The sequence below is a fragment of the Notothenia rossii genome (genome assembly GCF_949606895.1).
Source record: "Notothenia rossii genome assembly, chromosome: 11".
Classification (NCBI taxonomy): Eukaryota; Metazoa; Chordata; class Actinopteri; order Perciformes; family Nototheniidae; genus Notothenia; species Notothenia rossii.
This window is the reverse complement of record NC_136910.1, coordinates 51,293,121-51,314,287: the sequence shown is the minus strand read 5'-3', so window position 1 is coordinate 51,314,287 and position 21,167 is coordinate 51,293,121. Positions and strand designations below refer to the sequence as shown.

At 41.1% G+C, this 21,167-nt stretch overlaps 1 protein-coding gene across 1 annotated transcript in view; it reads right to left on the bottom strand.

Annotated features, from left to right (window-relative positions):
* The window catches only part of rxraa (retinoid X receptor, alpha a), a 103,770-nt gene extending 90,695 nt beyond the window's left edge, over nucleotides 1–13,075 (bottom strand). The window contains exon 1 of the mRNA XM_079659565.1: nucleotides 12,755–13,075. Coding sequence (XP_079515691.1) covers nucleotides 12,755–12,782 — 28 coding nt within the window. The 5' untranslated portion in view covers nucleotides 12,783–13,075. The remainder of the gene's footprint in view (nucleotides 1–12,754) is intronic.
* Nucleotides 13,076–21,167: the final 8,092 nt, after the last annotated feature.

The window sequence follows — 21,167 nt, the reverse complement described above, 5'->3', positions numbered from 1 at the left end:
TACATAAAACATATCTGTGAAACTTTTTTTCAAAATACCAAACAGATCATGCATTTTAGCCATGCCTCATTTCGCTCTATTTGCTCTATTGCAGCCCTGTCTTCACAAGGGCTAATTCTGTGGCAAATGAGCTGCAGCTGACCACGCCCCCCTGCAAAGGAGGGAGGCGAGGCATGAGCGTCATATTACCATGCTGTTACCATGCTGTTACCATGGTGTTACCATGGTGTTACCATGCTGTTACCATGCCACGCAACCTCTCATTCCCCCTAATAGGTGGAGAGTTGCCCATATAGGCAGAGCTCCTTGTTTCTGACGTCAGAACAAATTCAAATCTGTATCAGTCTGTATCAGATCCGTTGCAGCCCCGTTTTTAGAGATTTGGGTGTGGACGAAAAGAGAGAGGGTTGTGTTTTCTGACACTTGGTGAGTTCCCCGACACACCGGGGACACATATTCATGTATAAAAGACGTACAAAAGTGCATTTTGCATGATAGGTCCCCTTTAAGTTAACATTTGATTTTCTCTAGATTCTACATCAATTGTGAAGATGTCACTGACTATGAGAACTTAAAGCCATGTTTCTCTACTTTATAGACTTCATTTCAGAATAATCTTTAGTTGCTTCACCAGTTTTGATCAACACTAATCACAAATATGGAATCTAGAGCAAGGGGGAATGATGCAGGATATAGAAAAAGGGAAAAGAATAAAATAATGTAGTGGTGCACGATAATTATCAGGCCGATAATTATTGGTCCGATATTAGGAATTATGACGTCATCCCGATAAACCCGATAAAAGTATTAATAGCCCCGATAATATACAATATATTTTTGGGGTAAAAAAAATAAATAAAATACTGCGGTGTGGGTGGATTGGGATGAGGGGCGCTTGTTTTTCACTCGGCTCCTCCCGTTTTGCCAGTACTGTGGTATTAGTGGTTTAGGAAGAGGGGAGTTTTTCACAAATCCAGCGCTCCCTAACTCATGCCTGGCTGTGACGTAAATGGTGAACGGCCGTGAAGCCAGGACAGTAAACAAACATGTTGTCGGTAGTATGGGACTATTTCAAAGTTTCAGAGTTAGATAGCTCGCTTGCTATTTGTATTAACAAAAGCAATGCAGAAGTTCCACGAGGAGGGAAAAAGGCAACGAGCTATAATACTTCCAACCTGATTAGTCACCTGAAACATCGCCATCGCTACGATGGTGTGTTAAAAGCGTACGAAGACGCCTGCGCTGCTAAACTAGCGGCAAATCCAAAGCCAGCTGCAAAGGCACCGGGGCTTTTACCTATCGACGAGGCTTTTGAAAAAGGCAAGAAGTTTGCCAGAGACGACCCCAGGGCTAAAACGAGGAAAAAACTACAGGTGCATTTAATATATATATTATATTATTATCGGTTATTGTTATCGGTATCGGTCTTCAGAAGCAGGAAGTTATCGGTATCGGTTTCAAAAAACCAATATCGTGCATCCCTAAAAAGAAGACAGACAAAGAAACAGCACACCCAATGCCAACAACATTATCTCCAGCATGCACACAGTGAAGCAAAACCCAAATGAAAACAACATGCTTCCTGCTTCCTTTTCTTTTTGCAAGCCTCAACAATGATCCTGTTTTGTTTTCCATCACTTCTGCCTCGTCCTCACCTCTCCCACAGAGTATGACCCAGCCACAACCCCTGACCCCCCACCTCTATCCCAGACAGTGCACTGCTTCTCAGCTGCTTAAACTCTGCGCTGCTGCAGATAGACCGCCACATGAATCAGTGTGCCGGGGGGGACTCCCCACCCACACCACCGCCGGCTCAGAACATACATGTTGTGGCATCGGATGGTTGTGCACATGGCTCATAAAAGCGGACATGTGCAGGCTTGTATAGGACACGCTGACACTAATGCATGCCCGAGCGTATATACACATACCCCGTCTGACTCTGAAATACATAAAAACGTGCCTACTAGCGCTGAAACAATCGGTAAATTAAATCTCCAGTTGATCATTAAAATGCTAAACAACTTTCATCTTTGATTATTAAATCGTTGTTCATGCCATTTGCCAAGAAAATGACTTTTACATTTGATTTGTATTAAAGCCTCTTTTGATGATGCACGTTTAAAAATATAAATATTTTTAATGTAAGAATTGGAAGCTTTAAAGATTTGTCTGTATTGTTCTTTAATTGTTATTATATATATTATTATATATGTTAGTATATATACTATTACTATTATTATATTTTTTGGATTAATTGTATTCCTCATTTTATTCTTTAGTCATATTGTTGTGGTTTTATTTGGTTTATTCTTAAAAAAAATTGGAGGAAGTATTTCTTTCTGTATGTTGCTCTGCACGGGTTACAAAGCTGTTTTGTTGTTGATTAAAAAAAGCAAAAAAACTACTTTTATGATGGGGTTAAGCTCCTCAATTAATTGAATTATCATCTTTCTTCCTGCCATTAAATCAATTAAATGATAAATTGATTACAATCAAACACACAACTAAATAATGAATCAGTCAGCTTCCGCCTGTACCGCCTCACACACAGAAACCCACACAGCTGCACACAGTCCTGCCAATAACGGCAATTTCCGCCAACAACTCAACTTTCAGATCAGTCGCGTTTAATCTGCAGCCTTCTCCTGTTTCCCACTCTGCTGAAACAGAAGAAAGCATCCTAAACGTGACACTTGAACTTGTCGGAGCCGTTTTTACGCAGGCACGCTGTCAGCACTTTGGTATGCAGAGCGCTGATGACAAAGACATGGCCGACACCTGCGCGCCTGCCTGTCTCTGTCTGTCTAGTTACTCAACTTTCTTCTCAGAAACAACACAAACGACAGACTTGTGCACATGCTAGGGTGGCTTCGGCGCTAAATTCATTATATCGAGTGAAAGGGGAAAAGAAAAGACACTGGAATGTAACCGCCATGTATGCAATCCCATTACTCTGAGAACATTGTCCTTAGGGGCACAATGCAGGGTTTTATACCTCTCATAAGCAGGTTTACAAATTCTATAACCAACATAAAAGAGCATTTAACTCAGTCAATGCTTAAGGCGCTTTCTGCATCTATACATTCATCCTACTTAAAGTATCTATTAAGTAGTAGGGTTTAGTAAATAAAATTATATATACACACACAGTTATGTGCGGCCTGGTATGCAGTTGCAACGCCCTCAACCGTAAAACTTAACAAAGGGTGGTGAACACACGACAATTATATATATTTATTGTACTGAATTAATACAAATTCAATCTTAAATGTTTTCTATTACAATACTTCCATTGCCAAAATAAAGGCCTCCAATCTTTAATGTTTTAATATCTGAAACTTTGATACCATGCATTTTGGTCTTGCCATGGTTAAGTTGGGTTCCATATCTATTGTTGTCTTATTATGTGGCCTTATTGCTTTGTATAGCAAGGCTCTTTGTGGTTTTACTGCACACCCTGTCTGCAAAAGCTAATTTCCCTTAAGGGGCAATAAAACTCAAATAGATTGGATGTTGTGGGCAAAGGAAGGGAGGGAACAGACGTCTATCTAAGCGCCGTCACTCGGTTACAAACGTCACTCAGATACATTTGACTTTCAGTTATTTGACTTTCAGTTATTTACATAGCTCGGTAAGACATGTTCATCTACTATATCGAGACTAAGAGGTTCCAAGTTGCCGGTGTTGTTTTTCCAGATACGAAGCCCCTCCCCCTCTGTGCTTAAACACCCTCCCGGCCGTTGAGAACATTCCTAAAACCAGACGGCCGCGGCAAGGTGTGTAACCATAGGTGGCAAAGCCCTCCAGACTTCCGTGCAGCAGACTTTCTGCATGTGTGCCTGTGTGTACACATGCATACAGGTGTGTGTGTGCTGAGGCCGAGGGGGCCACAGTCTGGGCGGATGTACGATCATGCTAGGCCTGGAGGCGTCAACAAAGAGTTAATCACTCCCTCTCAACTGCAGGCAGAGGAAAAACCCACAGAGGAACCCTGTTATCTTACAAATAATCTTTTTTCTTTCATGCGTGGTAAATTGTGAATATAATGTGAAAGTGAAACCTCCTTACGCGGATTGCTCTGTATCCGTTTCTGAGATGACCCATGTCAATACTTTTATATCGGCTAACGTCCCTTGGTATCCTGCATCTTATCTGTAATTGCGAGTGTTTGTGGCTCCTGTAATGGATCTTCTGTTTATCATAATTGAAGTCGTAGCCTCTTATCTTACAGGCTGGTTGAAGAGAGATACTTCGGAGAAGTTAAAACCGTGTAACGAGGCCTGTAACGATAATTGAGCTATTGACTTTTATTAAACGGTTAAGTTGAATAATCTATTCTGATTGGTCAATTTGGATATTCAGCTGTTGCAAGAACAACAAAAAGGCAAAAGAGAAAAAGACTTTAAAAGACACAGAGTGGGACAGGAAGTAAACACTGAAGGGAACATGGTATGAGCTCTGGCAGTGTTTAAAGATTAATTAATGGAAAATAAAATAACTTCGACAGTGACAGAAAACCTCGACCAGTGCTGCCATCATTTGAAGTTACGTAGCCATCGTCGCAGTTCAAGCCGTTGTAACATGATACACGACTGGTATCTTTTAAGAAATAAAATTTTTTAAAAAAGTTCCTTGCTCCTTGAAAGGATGTACTTGCATCTCTATGCTATTAAAACTACATTGTTATGATACGAGTGGTGGTTCTTAAAATGAAAATAATACTGTTGGTTTGGACAATTTATCGTTCTGCAAAAGCAGATATTGTGAAAAGTATATAAATGCAGAAGGACGTGAAAGTGGAACCAAACCTTTTAATGCACTGTATATTCATAGCATGTTCTTAAAAGATCTTGAAATATAATCCTTGACCTGAGGAGGGCAACACTGAAGGGGAAATAACCAATAACTCTAAAGGCAACATGCAAGAAAACTGAAGAAATCACTTTGATTGTGTAACGGTAATACTGCAATCAGATATTCAAGACTACTGAACAACAGGACAGAGGATAATACAGATATGAGAACCTTGAAACCTGGACAATCATATGGCGAACAAAACAGTAACCATAGAAACAGGACCACAATAAAAGGTGGCTACTGCATAAGTGTTGTCATTGGCAATGTAATAATTCTCTGCAGTTATGATTGCTATAACTGCTCAGGGTATTCATTGATCGCAGCTGTTCATGGCACCTAAACATTGGCCTCTTTAAATGTAAGTATAAAAACATCTTATATAATGTTATTTTTAAATCCTAATGAAAAGCAGTTCACAAAGCATCTTAGCTAGAGCTCCTAAGGTGAAGAAGTGTTCAAAGTAGAGAAAAGGACTTTTGTTGAGCTTCTTAAGCAGGGAAGAAAATAGCTGCAGGAAGTGGATAAATTCAACAATTCAACAAATTGAATAAGGGAAACTAAGAATCCACGGTATTTGTAGCTGATCTCATCAGAGCTGTGATTACATTACACATTTCATGAATCAAAAGTATGATATCATTAATGCCATTTGACAGTCTCTGGCTTATAAAAACATCTCTCCAGATAACCTTCTCTTGCTGTTCATGGATGAAATGGATCAAAACATGTTTTAAATCATCACGGTTAATCTGGTCAATGCTGGCAAAAGTGACAAATGTTATTATCATATCGGCTGTTTCCTGAAGATGAGTGTAAAGACATAACCTTAGAGAACGGAGTCATTGGCTATTATGAACTTGTGTTCTGTGCCCATGGGCCACTGTGTCTAATTCTGTCCAAGAATGCTTTAAATTATAGCTGTTCTCAAGTAACTTAGTCTCTGGGTATAAAACCTTTCTGTGTGGCAATTCTCCGTATAGACCAATCCCAACTCAGAGTTGAAGTTAAGTTATTTCTTCTTCACGGAGAAAGAAAACCCCATTTCTCTAAAGAAGAAATAACTTTTCAATTCCAATACATTAAATAAATAACACTTCAACTCCAAGTTTTGATTGGTCTCGGTATTTTGGTAGCATGAGGTTGGCTCACTGGGAACATATATAATTTTCTTGCCATTCAAAAATGCTATCTGACTGGGGAAGGAAATATGGAGGACATCCAGAGTGCGTTTTGAGTGGAGAATTTATTTAAAAAATCTTCCATAAATTAAAAAACATTCAAGATTGATATCACCTTGGTAATAATGCCAACGCTTCCATGTAACAGTGCAAGCCACAGTATTAGTAGAAACATCATGTATCTTGCTTTATCCATCTGCTTTACTTTAATCTCAAAAACACTATTATGTGTTTCTGTAGCACGCGTACACACTGCATTTAATCATGGGTATTGAACAAATGGTAGCTAGCAATTACTATGCCAAAGATATACAGTCAATATACACAGGTGTACAAGAACATCACCTTCCCTCTGCTCCCAAAGCTCCTGCCTTCTGCTTACACCCAAACACACACACACCCACCCACCCACTCACTCAAACACACACACACACACACACCATACCCGAGGTGTTTGCATGCTGTGGTATACCCGTGGCAATGTGCCCAGCAGCGCATGGGAGCACCACCCCCCCTTGCATCTGTCGAGGTGACAGACAAACTTAACGGCAGCGACAGTGATGGTGGTGGTGGTGGTGGTGGTGGGGTTGGGGGTGGGGGGATAAAGGCACATTGGGACACCACCTCTCATTCCCGGTGACCTCGCAGAGAAACTGTGAAGGAGCAGCGAGACTCTTAATTACCTTGCTCTGTTCCTGCTGTGGTGGCCAGTGTTTACATGTACATACACACAGTGTGTGTGGGTGTAAAAGAAAGAGAGAGTGCTGTGTGTATACACCTGAATACACAGCTATATTTAAAACAACCCTACAGTTGGAGCCCATGATTTCATTCCTCTTCTTTCTCCGAGGGAACATCAAACGCATCACTCCGGCTTTCGATCATGTTCTATACACTGATGATATCTCCACCAGTGTAACAGATACATATTATTACAACACAGAAAGCGATGCTCCACTGTAGTTTCATCTGCGACCCATCATCCGGATGCGGGGAAATACTCTTTACTGCTGCTGCATTTTTCCATGCGCCTTCTTTATTTTTGTTTACATCTGCGGCTCTCATCGGGGCCAATTATAATTAGGACGAAATGTGGGCATAAAGGAAATATAGTGACATGAACGAGCATGGCATATCTGAGATGCGCTCGATTCGTCATCCCTCTCCACCAGCGAGTACTCATCAAAGCATGCACGCTCATGCACTTAATTACAAAACACATAACCGCTAAACAGCAGCTTTCCTGCATTACCCTGATCGTAGAAGAAGAGATGACAGTTGATTTTATTATTGAAAACATGCCAACTTGAGGATTGCGGAGGAGAGGACAGGGTAGTTAGCCTCTGACAGCTACTGGTTTTCTTTACCGTGCTTTAATTTAGTTCTTTCTAACTCTTATAATGTCTATCTATCTCAGTGTTGCACTTATTTCTCAGTCGTCTGCTCTATAGAAGCTGCTGGAGTAGGGCGCACCGACCTTCCTCTCATTGCGAATTATGAGTGTGATCTGTTCAAATCCCCAAAGAGACTACATTTCCCACTTCAAAAAGAGTGGCTGTACGCACCCTGAATACTGCCAGCCCTCAGACAAGACATCCAGACACTCGGGAGGATCCGCAATACACCCGGAGACTAACGGTGCTCGCATAATTCAAAGATGTGCGCAACAACAACCAAGCTACTGCCAAAGCAAATTAGTGTGAGTGTAAATTACTGCTGATTGACTATCCTCAACCAAAACATGTCAAACAATCCTTGGTTCTAGCTTTTTAAGAATGAGCAGTCCATTTTATTCTTTGTTTTACATTTTAGTAAATATTTTGGGATCAGATAACATTTTGATTAGATTTGATTTAGTGTAGAGACAGAATTAAAACGGGGAGACAGACGGGATGACATGCGGCAAATAGTGAGATCAAATTACAATTTATTATTACACTATTTTACTTATTTCTTTATGTCTTTAGTGTTTTATATGTTTCGCTATAGGCAGGACCAGGGACTTGAGATTTCCAATGCCAACAACTAGCTTTTGTGAATATGAAATGAAATCCTTTGAATTAGCAGTGTGTAGATGTCACCTTGGCCATTTTCTTCTCTTTTACAGACTACTTGTACTAGAGATGTCCCGATCCGATCACTTGATCGGGGGTCGGAGCCGATCACGTGATCAAAAGATCGGAAGAAAAAAATCGGGGATCGGGATTTAAAAAAACAAACATTTTTTATAAATATTTGTATTATTTTATTTAATGTTACAAAGCAAAAATGACCATGTTCACGTCTTAAAGTCATCCTGAGGCCTTCGTTTTGGTTTAAAATTACACAACATCATGTACTGTATGTGTTGCTTCTTTTGGGCTTGTTTTCATAGACCTGGTTGCTTATTTCTCTCAAATCTGCCAACAGAGTGGGCAGGGCGCAGTGTCTAATAGTAGCAGTAAGCTAACGAGAGGCTACGTTCAGCTGGTGACTCGGGAGCCGGGACAGAGAAAATGTCAGGAGTTTGGAAGTATTATAAAATTGAAAGCGAAGGCAGTGTAACAGCCAGATGCAATGTTTACAAGGCGGAGGTTCCACGTGGTGGAAAGAACAGAGCTATGTTCAACACGACCAATCTAATACGCCACCTGAGAAACAAACACCAACAACAACACGACGAGTACACAGCGGCCACTCAGGTAACGGCACTGAAACAACCGACACTTTCAGAGACTTTTAAAAAGGAAAGAGAAACTGCCCCAGAACAGTGAAAAGGCCAAAACAATAAAAGCAAAGATAGCTGAATTCATCGCGTTGGATGACCAGCCGTTATCTGTTACCTTTTTTTTGTCTTCATGCATTGCATAAAGATTGGATCGGGAAAAATCGGTATCGGCAGATTGTCAAAATCAAATGATCGGAATCGAATCGGGAGCAATAAAAGGTGATCGGGACATCCCTAACTTGTACTATCCTTTGCTGCAACACCAATTTAAATGACTGCAAATTACGGATCTAGATGCAGAGGGAATGATGCACGATTAAAAGAAAGGAAAGGAATAGATAGAAAGAATGACAAAAACGTATGGAAACTGCTACTGTCATTAAACACTTTTAACAAGAAATCCAACGCCAAAGGCAAATTCCTGAAGTGATCGAGCAGACGAGGAGCAGAGGTCAAGGTTTGAGGTGCAAAGTTCAGAGGGGCAGTTATCAATGAAGACCTCCTGCGAGCGAGGAGCTCCGTAGACAAATAATTAACGAGCCTTTTAGTCGTGCCATGATTCGTGCATCGAGATCCCCTTCTTGCGCTTTCTGATTCGTACGATGTTCAGCACATAAACAAGTACAGAGGGGAGAGACTGAAGCCAACGCTCAATGCTTTATAATGATCAGCAGAGACATTATTCCATGAAGAAGAAAAAAAAAGACTACACTTGAGTGCAGTAAACTGTAATTAAAAAAATACACACTGGCTGTGTTCGTAATTGGAGAGTAAATCTTTTTTTTTCTCTCGTACAGTTTGCTTTGGCAGGGGTGAGGGGTGGGAAAGTGGAGGGTGGGCACATGGAAGGCAAATTTCCTTTGATTTGCTTGAGTAAAAGGCCTCGTGGGTGAGATTGGGAGAGAGAAAAAAAGGAGAAAGGAGAGGGAGAGAGAGCTGTCACTTTAAGCCATTAAGTCTCGCTATAAAACTCCTCCAATAAAAATGACAGCTGCAGCCCCCTTTTCTCAAAAGGGGAGCAAAAGCATCACATCAGGAACACAAAACTGGACGGCCGTAAAAAGACAAACTTGGCCAAATGCTTTCGGCGGTGTAATTCCACCAGCTCACTCCCACCACACACACCCCTCCCGGCAACACACACACCCTCCATGTAATACCTTTGTTCCTGAGTTACTGCCAGAAAAGGAATGTGTCTCTCTCTCTCCCACACACACACACACACACACACACACACCCCACCATGAAACTCACTTTCTCATCAAAGACCATGAACTTCATTGATTCTGGGAGCGACTGTGTGTGTGTGTGTGTGTGTGTGTGTGTGTGTGTGTGTGTGTGTGTGTGTGTGTGTGTGTGTGTGTGTGTGCTGGGCATGTTCCCCCAAACACAAGGCACCACACACCTCTTTAGTGAGTGGTAAAAGTAACTGTTCAATATAGTCAATTACTGGCAAACCATCAAAAAAGAAAGTCTTGTAGCTTAAATTGTATCAAACAAATGTGAATCAGTGATCATGAGAGAAAAACTGGTTGATAAGTTGTGCATGTCACTCTTTAACAAAGATCTTCGGAACGTAACATGTTTCAATAATACATTTATGTTTAAATGACGTCTGTACAATTGTAGTCATGTGTTCAAACAGCCGGAATTTGTCTCTGACAGCTTTACGATCAAAACAATCCTTAGCTCCCTCAATTGGATAAGGTTAAATTCAATAAAAACCAGTAAAAGCCAGAAATGTGATCTTTCAACTGGGGAAATGTCATATTTTCTGCATAACAATCAACCAAATAAATTCCAATTTGACTGACTTACAGGCTTTTCTCCTCAAATAAAAAAACTCTGCTTTCCTTTCCTTAGTAACACTGTTTATTCCACTGACACACTGTTATGATCCGCCTCATATTGCTCTGACAGGAGGACACATTCTCCTTTCAATGTCATCCCTTCAGTCTTCATAGCTTTATGCCAGAAATGAAGGCCGGACATCACCATACAGTCCTGAGCATAACCGTGCCAAAGGGTGGCGGGGTGAGGGGTGTCGTCATTACGTCCAACAATAGATCCATAATTGTAAAACGTACCCGCTGCCATTTCAAACAGTTGCATGTCAGAATTTCTAATGTAGCACGACATATTATTACACTGAGTGAGCGGCTAATCGATACGTTCAAGGACTCTGCAGATAGCGGCGTCCTTGAAGTGGCAATTACCAATCAGCACTCAAAGTGGACCTTTGATGGAGCAAGTTTAAATAGAAATGGAGATTTAAGGGCTCACAGATTATGCGATGAAAAAGCTGCTGACACAGCATGTTGCATAGCTGGGAGGGAAAGATGAGATCCAACACTGCTGGAAGAAAGTGTTCATCGTCATTTAAAACAATTAAGTGTTGAGCCTTTCACCAACCACAGATAAGGCTGCTGTCAAGTGTCCGCATGAGCCACTCTGGTGTACATTTAGTCCGAGTGAAACTTGAATCACTTTCGGCGCGGACACACAATACGTTGCACCTGTAATAACAGCCCGTCAATGTGTGTAGTGAGTATTTCTGAGAAGCCACATAAAGGGCGTTGTGGGGCGACGGTGTCAGCGAGCATGGCCCAGTAACAGAAGAAGAAAGCCGGCCCCGGCGTCTCAGAAGTCCCTGTGAATCTCCACGGTGCATACAGGCAGCTGATGATACGTGTCGAGGTGTAATGTGACGCCCTCATGAAAGAAAAGCAGACACAATAACAGGGCCGGCCTGCAGCTCTATGCTGTACTGTAGCTGTGCTGCAGGGGACAAGGGTCTGCTCTGTTCACTTTGACAAACTCAGAGTAGCAGCTCGGCATTAATAATTTACAGTGTGGTGTGCTCGTGTGTGACACTGTGTGTTTAAAGTGGAATTTGAAAGGAGCCCTTAACAAAAATTAGACTTGGCAAATAAGATTGACGGTTGCAAAACACAGTCATTCATATGTTATGTAGATTATGTTACCATTTGAGAATGTGGCAGATGTGTAAATGCCCCCTTTTTGCTGTAAGTCTTTACTTTTTGGGAAAGTAGGCATGAAAAATGTATGTGAAAGTTCCTGCCCCCCTCCTAAACATGTCAAATCACCAAATAAGTCAAAGCTTGTGACTTTTTGTAGTTAAAATTGATTATTTGTATCCACACAAAGCTCAGAAACTACACCAGTGTGACCTGTTTTTGACTTAATCTTTAGTTTTAAGAGAGAAACTCAGACTGTCCTCAACAAGTCAAGCAGCTTCATTTGAGCACAATTTTATATACATTTTTTTTTGTTTCCACTTGAGCACATTTTCTAACAACTTAGCAACACATGCAAGGACAAACGGAAGTAAGTTAAACAAATTCACGTGAAAGACAACAAAAAGCTTTAAAAAGGCGTCCATACATATCTTTAACATTAAGCAACGTTGTAGCATACCAGGTGACTAAAACTCATACAACTTGCACACGGCACTAAATCTTGCTTAAACATGCTAAGAAAAAATGTTTTAAAAAAGGCAACTGCTCGTACAAGTTCAAACTGCTTTTTCTGCAATTGTGTTTACATCAAGTCCCTCTCGAAAGCAAATGCTGACACACACAACTGTATCTCAGTTTGCACGTTTCCTCACGGGAGCTACGTATATTAAAATAAAGTTTTAAGCAAAGTTAATGCGACTATGACATTTAACTGCAGCGCACGCGAGGTATGCGCACAGCTTATCGCGAGCGAGATGTCACTCCGCATCAAAGTGATATGTCATCACCTCAAATATCAAAATTAGAACATGCAACATAGAGGGCAAGTATCTGCTTTTAATTAAATAAAACAACGACATGGAAACAATATTCAGTAAAGCTCGTTAACCGCTCCAAACATGTTGTAAACATTTGGCAACTCGCGTCTGTCAAAATTGAAAAAGAGGCACCACAGAAGAAGCAGAAAAACTGCGCTAAGACACGTTTCACACTATCACAAACAGAACAAGTTATTAAACAAACAAACTTACCCAATGACAGGAACGGTTTGGTTTCCATGTCTGTCTGGTAGGTTAGCTCATGCCAGCTGAGACGACCGCGTTTGGGAGTTTCTCACAGGCGGCTGCTCGAGCACACCGGACCGGACTGCTGCTGCTGCTTCTCTCCGCCTCTTCAAGTAGACCGTGCACGAAGCGGTAAAAAGTGACAGGTCGATGTGTGATAAGTCTCAATAGATAACCTAATGTTTCTACCTCTGTTTGCTCACTCAGCTACTGCGCTATCGCTCCTCTTCTCTCACTCTCATGCCCCGGTGTGTACAACAACTCCAACTACTGGATCTGCACTGCAAAAGGGACCTGTGCAGGGGGTACTCCCACCAACGTATGCCGAGCTGCAGCGACGCCACATAGACTCGTCATGAAATTAACCACGCAAAATGATTAAAATATAAACACGCATTGCATTTCCTCATACATATTACAAGTCTACAGATGTCCTGAAGGTATTGGTTGTTGTACCATATTATGTGTAGCAGAAGCTAGGCTACTTATTCTTTTCACTGCTTATCTCCTGTTATTTTAACCTGGTCACATCTGTTGAAGCAGGGCTGTTAGCTCTACATTTTCACCACTTTAGCAATTGGCCTATATCTCTAAAAGCTCTTGGAAGCTGGTGTAAAATTAACATATGAAACTCAAGTCTAACTGGAGACCTGATTGGAGAAGTATAGAAATATATACCAAGAATGTGATATGAAGTTATGCCAGCATATTTGCAATTTAGTTTAACAGATTAAACAGATTCAGATGTATCATCAAAAAAAAGATGGGGGCTTTTCTTTGTGGTGTCTCACCTACATTAATCTTTCCTAAGCAGGGTGGAAAATTAAATGTTACAGTCTTGTCACCAGATTTAAGATTATAGCATAACCCATTCCTAACAATAATTTTGGGTATTAGAGAAAAAAGTAATCCAACACGAGAAAGTTGCACAAGCTAAAACGTTAAACAGTTTCATTTTCAAGTCCCCACTCTACATCTGCTAATACTTACTAAATTCATACGGTGATCTGCCAACATTGCACAAAAAAAAAATATGATTTTTTTTTGCAAAGGGATAAAAGTTTGGTTGCAGATTCATATAAGCCCCCCTCGGCTATAGCTTCACGGCACGCTCGATTTGCATACATCTCCCTGCATTAGATGCTGTATGAGATCTCTGTCATTGTTCTTGCTGTTATATTTTTTCTAGACATGAAAGTTTATGTCTAACTCAAGCCACATCCATGTTGCATACACAGAAAAAGGGGCATTTTTCAAAAGAAGGAAAAAATGTCCCATCTTTGGCTGAGATTGAAGGAGAGAACATTATGCAGGCTTTACATTTTCGCCCCATAGTCTACTGTAAAATCCCCTATGCAGTGCATTATGGGAGAAGTGTAGGGTTTCTCTGTGCATACGCTTCCTGCAGCCATCCTCCAGGCCCTTGTGATGAGCTTGCTCCTATTAAGCATTTGAAGGTGTTCGCCACATTTGTACTGAGGCGAGATACATAATTAATGCAATGCATGGCATATCAAAGATCAAAGGGAGTTGTGCGGGGAAAAAAGAAAAAAAGAGTAAAGTTAGGTCTGACTGGGCACTGTTTCAAGGTGTGTAAGAGAGAGTGTGTGTTGTATGTTTGCAGATGTGGGAGGAGAGAAAAAAGGGGGCAGCAGCCAGCAGATTATTCTACTCAAGGCCTCACTTTTGTGCAAATGTGTCCTTCATCTATCTTCCAAGTAAACAATCAATCATCAGACAGTGTCGTGTTAGCATGGGGATGTTAAGTGACTTAATTGACTGGTAAATGCTCAGTAGATAGGGAGGGAGGGAAGAGCACCGAATGAACATTTTGCCTCTGGCCTTCACTCTGTAATAGAAGTCAGACAGAACAGTCTTTTTTAAACACCTCGATCAAGCCGTTTCTCTCATCTACACCCGGCTATTTAATCCTCAACTTGGACCATGATTAATAGCGTTCTGACCCTTCACCCCCATCCATATAAATCCTCTGGAGTCTGTTTTGGCTCCTCTCAACAGCTCACTCCTCTGCAAGAGGAGGACTCGAAGTCTATACTTAATTCTTAATTGCGATATCTCTTGGCTCGGTTCTCTTTCTTCTTTCTCCTTAGCCGTGTTTTTCTCTGCTCTATGCTACGTACTTGGGCCCCAGGGGATGGTAGACCACCGTTACGATATACACTCTCTGCTATGGTTGCTTTGACAGCCAGCCTCCTCCTCTTTCACCCTCTCTTAAAATGGGTGATAAATGAGACAAGGGCCTTTTGGTCTCCTTTGTACTTTGACCATTCACAACAAGCTCATCCATAAAAGCGATTATGGCCTCTTTCAGCGGCAATGACAATGCTGCCCAATCCTGAGGAATGTACGGATAAATGTACACCTCAATGTTTTTCCCATTCGTTATTTGGCCAAAACAATGTCAGAATTGTGGAAAATGCTCATTAGCATTATCTAGAGTTATAGGTGGTGTCTTCAAATCTCTTGTTTTGTCTAGAAAATGGTCCAGAACTCGAGATATTAAATTCAAAGTGATAAAAAACAGAAGAATGATATTACTTAAAACCATGACTTGATTATCTACTTCTACTTCTACATCTCTGGAATACATTTTTCGGATTTAAAGTCAAGCAAAATCTCGACAAAATAGAACATAACTTTTCCAGGAAGGTTATCAGACACATTGTCGATTTGGTATAAGGAAATTCAATTTCTCTGTTTTGTTTGTCTTTATTGATTCCACTCAAATGTGGACACGACTGAGGTCCAAGGAAGAAGGTGTGCTACGAAGAACACATAAGCCTGTGAGATCATTAGGGCGTTTGCTGAGGTGTTCAGCATTGTCCGCCCCAAGGGGAAAGTCTTGATCGCCACAGTCCCGGGTTCACATTCCTTAACCCCAGGGTCAGGGCTTTTGTCTGAGGATAGCACTGAGGCAACTTCCCTTGCGGAAATCAGCAAGAGCTGACACACTGAACGCTGAGGAGACCCACACAGAGGCAGGAAGAGGGACCACCACACACACAGAAGCACGCACATGGTCATAAATGTGGCTGGTATGTCTAGAAAATGAGAAAACTGTCAAAAGCACCATGCCAGTGTTTGAGGCTTTAGCGCCTTGAATACAAATCACATACTCATATTTACAATTGTGCGGACCTTTCGTAAATACAAGCTTTCCTGTTGCACATTTTTGTGGAGGCTTTTTTTACCTACACCAATGAGGTGATGTTTTTGGTCATCACTGTCAGCAGGGTAATATAATTAGTATTGTGGCGTCAACCAAGGATGGTTATGATTTTACGCTTTGTTCATTTTTTGTTTGTCAGGAAAATGGAAAAAACTATTGGCCCCATTTTCGTGAAACTTAGTGGGAGGCTGAGGCATGGGCCAAGAAAGCCCCAATTAAATGTTGGATTGGATCCCAGTCATTTGACCGATTAGGGTTAGGGTTGGTTTATGTTTATGAAAATGATGTTTCCCTTTCGATATTATTGCAAGAATCGGCAATTGTTTTGCAAAATCCCCTGGAAAAACCCTCACGTCAGAACTTAAACTAATTACAAACCGTTGTTAAAACCCTTTGAGCACAAAGAACAAATCATCTTCTTTGTAGCGTCCTTTTCATTTTGACATAAAGCTCAGAAACACTTAATTCTGAAGAATGATATTCAAACTCAGGAAATGGAACCATCTGAGGAGTATTTGGAGCACCATATGAGCTCTCCTACGATTCTAGTTCCATCTTTTCATTGCAGCCATTGACTTTCATTAATTATTGCACAGTGTTAAAATCAAATAGAAGAATCTATAGTTGTGTTTCTTCGGAAAAATACAAACAAATGTATATTAGTTGGGCTGAAACATGCAAAACCACAGATATGGTCTACTAACTGGTCTACAGAGTAAAACTAAAGGAAAGGGTTATTTCTAAAAAACAGTTCCTGGTTTCCAATAAAGCGCCTATACTGTAAGCACATTCACCTCCTATGCACAGCACCACTCTGTTTTCACAGGCAGAGTTCATTTCATTGGAGGTGATAAGAGCTTTCTGGAAATCTGCCCATCAAATCCAACTGATGGATGACATGAATCCAGGCGCAGGGCCAACAAATGGTAGTTTAAAAAAAGAAAAAACGCACAATATTTTCCTAAATGATCAGAGCCCATTCCGCTCAGGGCTGTTATCAATATTAAACATTACATCAGCTGTATCTGCTGGGTTTCGACTGCCGCAACGCCCAGACAAGACTCCCTCAATGGTAACATCTGAAGCTCAGGCATGCATCATTCTTTAATATCATATTAAAGTGAAATTGGCTACATTTAAAAAGACGAGGCGATAAATCTCGTCTGCACTTGGCAGAAGCTGGTTATATCATGGAGGGGGGGAGAATCACCGTCCCTGCAGAGCATCATCTTCTTACCTACGATTGAGTCCAGCATTATTGCACAATGATGGAGCCACTGTGCTGCAGGAGCCGACAGATTGAAGGCTGAAATATGGCTCTGTAAAGGGTTGAAGGTGTAGTCAAACATTTGCTTTCTTTTTTTTTTTGGTCTGGAGTTGAACGAGGCCATGTGTTCACGTTGGAAGGTTGAGTGGAATTCAATTCATAGAAGCAATTGAATTGGTAGTCAAATATTGCATAAGATTTCTCAGTTTTTCCGCTTATTTTGATTGTGTCACTCCAAAATCTGTAGTTTCTCTCAAAAATGCATTAAATGTCAACTCAGAATGTCCTATATCCCTTTTTTATCTTTTGTATTTTTTATCCAACCCTCCCCTGTGTGACCACATTGTGCAGAATGCAGGTGCCTGATTCACAGTTTGTCAAATTCATGCTATACCATTGCCCACAACCTGTCACTCAATAGTCTTTTGTTAGGTCTACAGCACACTACATAAGATTTGGCTTATCCGAGCCCCAATTCTCATTTCAATCTACGTAAGTCTGTTTTGAAATGACAGTAGAACCACCAATAATATTGTTTTTCCCTTTGTGTTTTGAATGTTACACATTTCTTCGCAGACAAATTGTGCTGGAAAAAGATTAATCTTAGTGATAACCTTCACTGACTACATTCACGTGAGTCACTCATTTAAAGAAAGCCTTTATTTTAGCTTTCAGTTTTGCCTTTGAAAGCTCTGCTGCTTTGTGTTGCTGATCCTGCTTCCAAATCCTTGCATTGTTCTGACTTGCAATCAGAGCGCATCCTGCAACACAAATGTGGTCCATTTGATCTCCATATAGGCTGAGAGATTTGAAGGTGGGATACACCACTGGTTGGACAAAGCGTCTATTCTTGCACCTTCTTATTTTCCACTGGTGTTCTATAATGTGCTTCAGATTTAAATGCACATGCGCTTGTGAGGCATGCATTAAGATGAGGAAACATCAGTACAAGAAAAACTCTTTCCAAATGACACATTCAAAGAATACTTCATCATCAAAATGATAGGGTTTATAGGGATAGCGAATTAATAATCCAAAATTGAAAATGAGTGATGATTTTAAGTAAATGGGCTCTGCGTTTAACAAAAGGCAAAACATAGCAAAACATTTAAGAAAATTCAGTTTACAAACGCTCACACAATTTGTGATATTGAACAAAGTCTTCTTTAGCCAAACACATGCATTTTTAGCCTAAAACAATTCAATCGATTACTGTTTATGTGAAAGTGTTTAAGATAGGATGGTTTTTTCAAGCACAGTATGTTTGCGATTTTGGGATTTTTCGTTGGAGCCATGCAAGAAAAAACAAACAGCATTCAAGGTGCCGGTGAGCAATTAATATACAAATGAATATCTTGGAGGTTAAGAGTTCTTTTAAAACCCAGAGAAGCATGTATAAATCAGAAATTGGTCAATAGACGTGTCCTCAGTGACTTCCTCTCCACTCTGTACTGTACAGCGGGGAGATAGCTCAACACTGTTGGACTTCAGCTGGGTAAACATTCCCCGCCGAGGCCAGAGATCTTATGTACACACAGGGTACAGCACACGTTCAGTGAGGGGGCCCCCACAGCCGCCGCGAGGATGTATGGTCTAACCAGGCCAGAGTCCATGTGGGCACAGCAGTCGAAAAATGACAAGGGACCACCCCATCTGCTAAAAGACATTAATCTCTGATAAACAGATACTTGCTTCGTTTTGGAAGTGTTCTTTTACAACGATGCTAAAATCTTAAGAAATCCTCAGACCGCCTGTTAAGAAAATAGGGTCTCATTTCACTGCGAGGAACATTAGAGTGAAGTAACAGGACCACCAGTGACCGTATAGCGAATAATAAACCTCTGTGAATCACACATGGCAGTTGCGATGGAGAAGAGACATTTTCCTTTCCTGAAATCAAAGTCATTTTTCCTGTATATGAAAGGAGGCCCGTGGAGATATCATAGCTAGACATTAGTGTGTGTGTGTGTGCGTGTGCGTGTGCGTGTGCGTGTGCGTGTGTGTGTGCGTGTGTGTGTGTGTGTGTGTGTGTGTGTGTGTGTGTGTGTGTGTGTGTGTGTGTGTGTGTGTGTGTGTGTGTGTGTGTGTGTGTGTGTGTGTGCAAGGCCTAGTTAGCCCAGGGGAGGCACTGCAGAGAGTGACAGTGATGCTATTTGTCTGTATCACACACACTCTCATGTCATCCCACACCTGCCATCTTTTATTGCACTCAGACCTTCGGTGGTTTGTCTGTTAGTTAGCAGGATTTAAAAGAAATACTTAAAAGTAGAAATATTGGTGCAGATAGTGCTCCCATGTTGGCTCATGACTCTTTATATACTGTATGTGGCATTGTTAAAAAAGAAATTGGTTCAATACATTTCACGCCAAGCCAATTTCAGCTTGGCGTGACTGATTGGCCTGCTATCTTTTAGCAAATACGTTTTCTCAACACTCACTGACTTTCTAACCCATTTCATCCAATTGGATGAGGCTAAAATAACATGAGATGGTATTAGCCAGGCAAAATTAATCCTGTTGGAATTATGTTATGGATAACATATGGTTGTGTTGAGGCAGAAAAACAACCTAGGTTTGGGTCAAATAAGTATGGGGATAGGGAGGGACTTGGTTGTCATGGTTGAAACTATGAACATGCACTTAATGTTAGGGAATGAACGCCTCTCGGGTGAAATCTAATGTTTTTCTGTTCGGATTTATTGCCAAAATCTTATAGTTGGAACATTTTGCATGAACTCTCCAGAGCATTTTGCAACTGAACACAAATCTGTTAAAGCTTGCACATATACATTCATAGTTTTTCATTAATTTATTTATTGGGTGTATGATTTTAATCCCTTTGTGTGTTAACAAAATAATTGTCACTATTTCCTTGAGGCCCTTTAGCTTACTCATCACATCTCAAGATGTTCTGAATTTTCAAGTTCCAAAAGGGAAACATAAGCAAAACAGTAAAAGCTTATGTCCAAACCCACCATGCCAGAACAGCTCTATCTTGTCAGCAGACTACTGGAGAGCAGTCCTTCCTTCACACATTATCTGCATGTGAACTGTGAGCATAGGGCTTGGATGTGTTTGTGTATGTGGGTGTGTGTGTCTGAGCCACACTCTGGCTGAGATTTACAGCTCCTCTCACACTCTCCCCTTCTGTCTGCTGGTCAACTGCCATGGTGAAGGCGGCTTCAATGACCGGCTACGGAGAACCATAAATCTGGACACTTCCTACCACTGTCTCCCACTTCAAGGGGAAGCCTGTCCTGTTGCAAACGTGATTAACCCTCTTCCTCTCGGTCGTCAACCCCCTACACACACCATGCAAACTCCATCCTCCTTCCCCCGACAAGAGGCCATGCTGCAGAGAGAAAAAAAACTTCACACCTCAGAAGCAAGGAACCTTCCAGATTTAGCCATTCCTTCCCTACACAGGAAATACATAATAAAGTATAACCTCCTAGACTCTGTATTTTACCTATAAAGACAGTTTGAAAAGTAAACAGTTCATGCAGCAATTTACAGTATTCCTCCCCCACAATGTGCTTAGCATAACAGCAAATGCTTTTTTCTTTAAGTTCTTTAAAAAGCATCTCACTTCTCCCAATGACAAAGTATAAAAAAAAAGTTTTCAAAAGGCTTTGAAACCACAAAAGACTCGTTCAAGATGAGTGAAGCGATAGTCCCAGAATGCCAATTTGCAGCTTAGTAAGGAAGTTTGCTTGCTGCCGGGAGGTTTAGAGCGGCAATAGAGACATGTTGTCATTGAGCTGCCTGAATTCATCTATGAAATTTCAGACGAAAACGGGGTGTGCGTGTGTGTGTGTGTGTGTGTGTGTGTGTGTGTGTGTGTGTGTGTGTGTGTGTGTGTGTGTGTGTGTGTGTGTGTGTGTGTGTGTGTGTGTGTGTGTGTGTGTGTGTGTGTGTGTGTG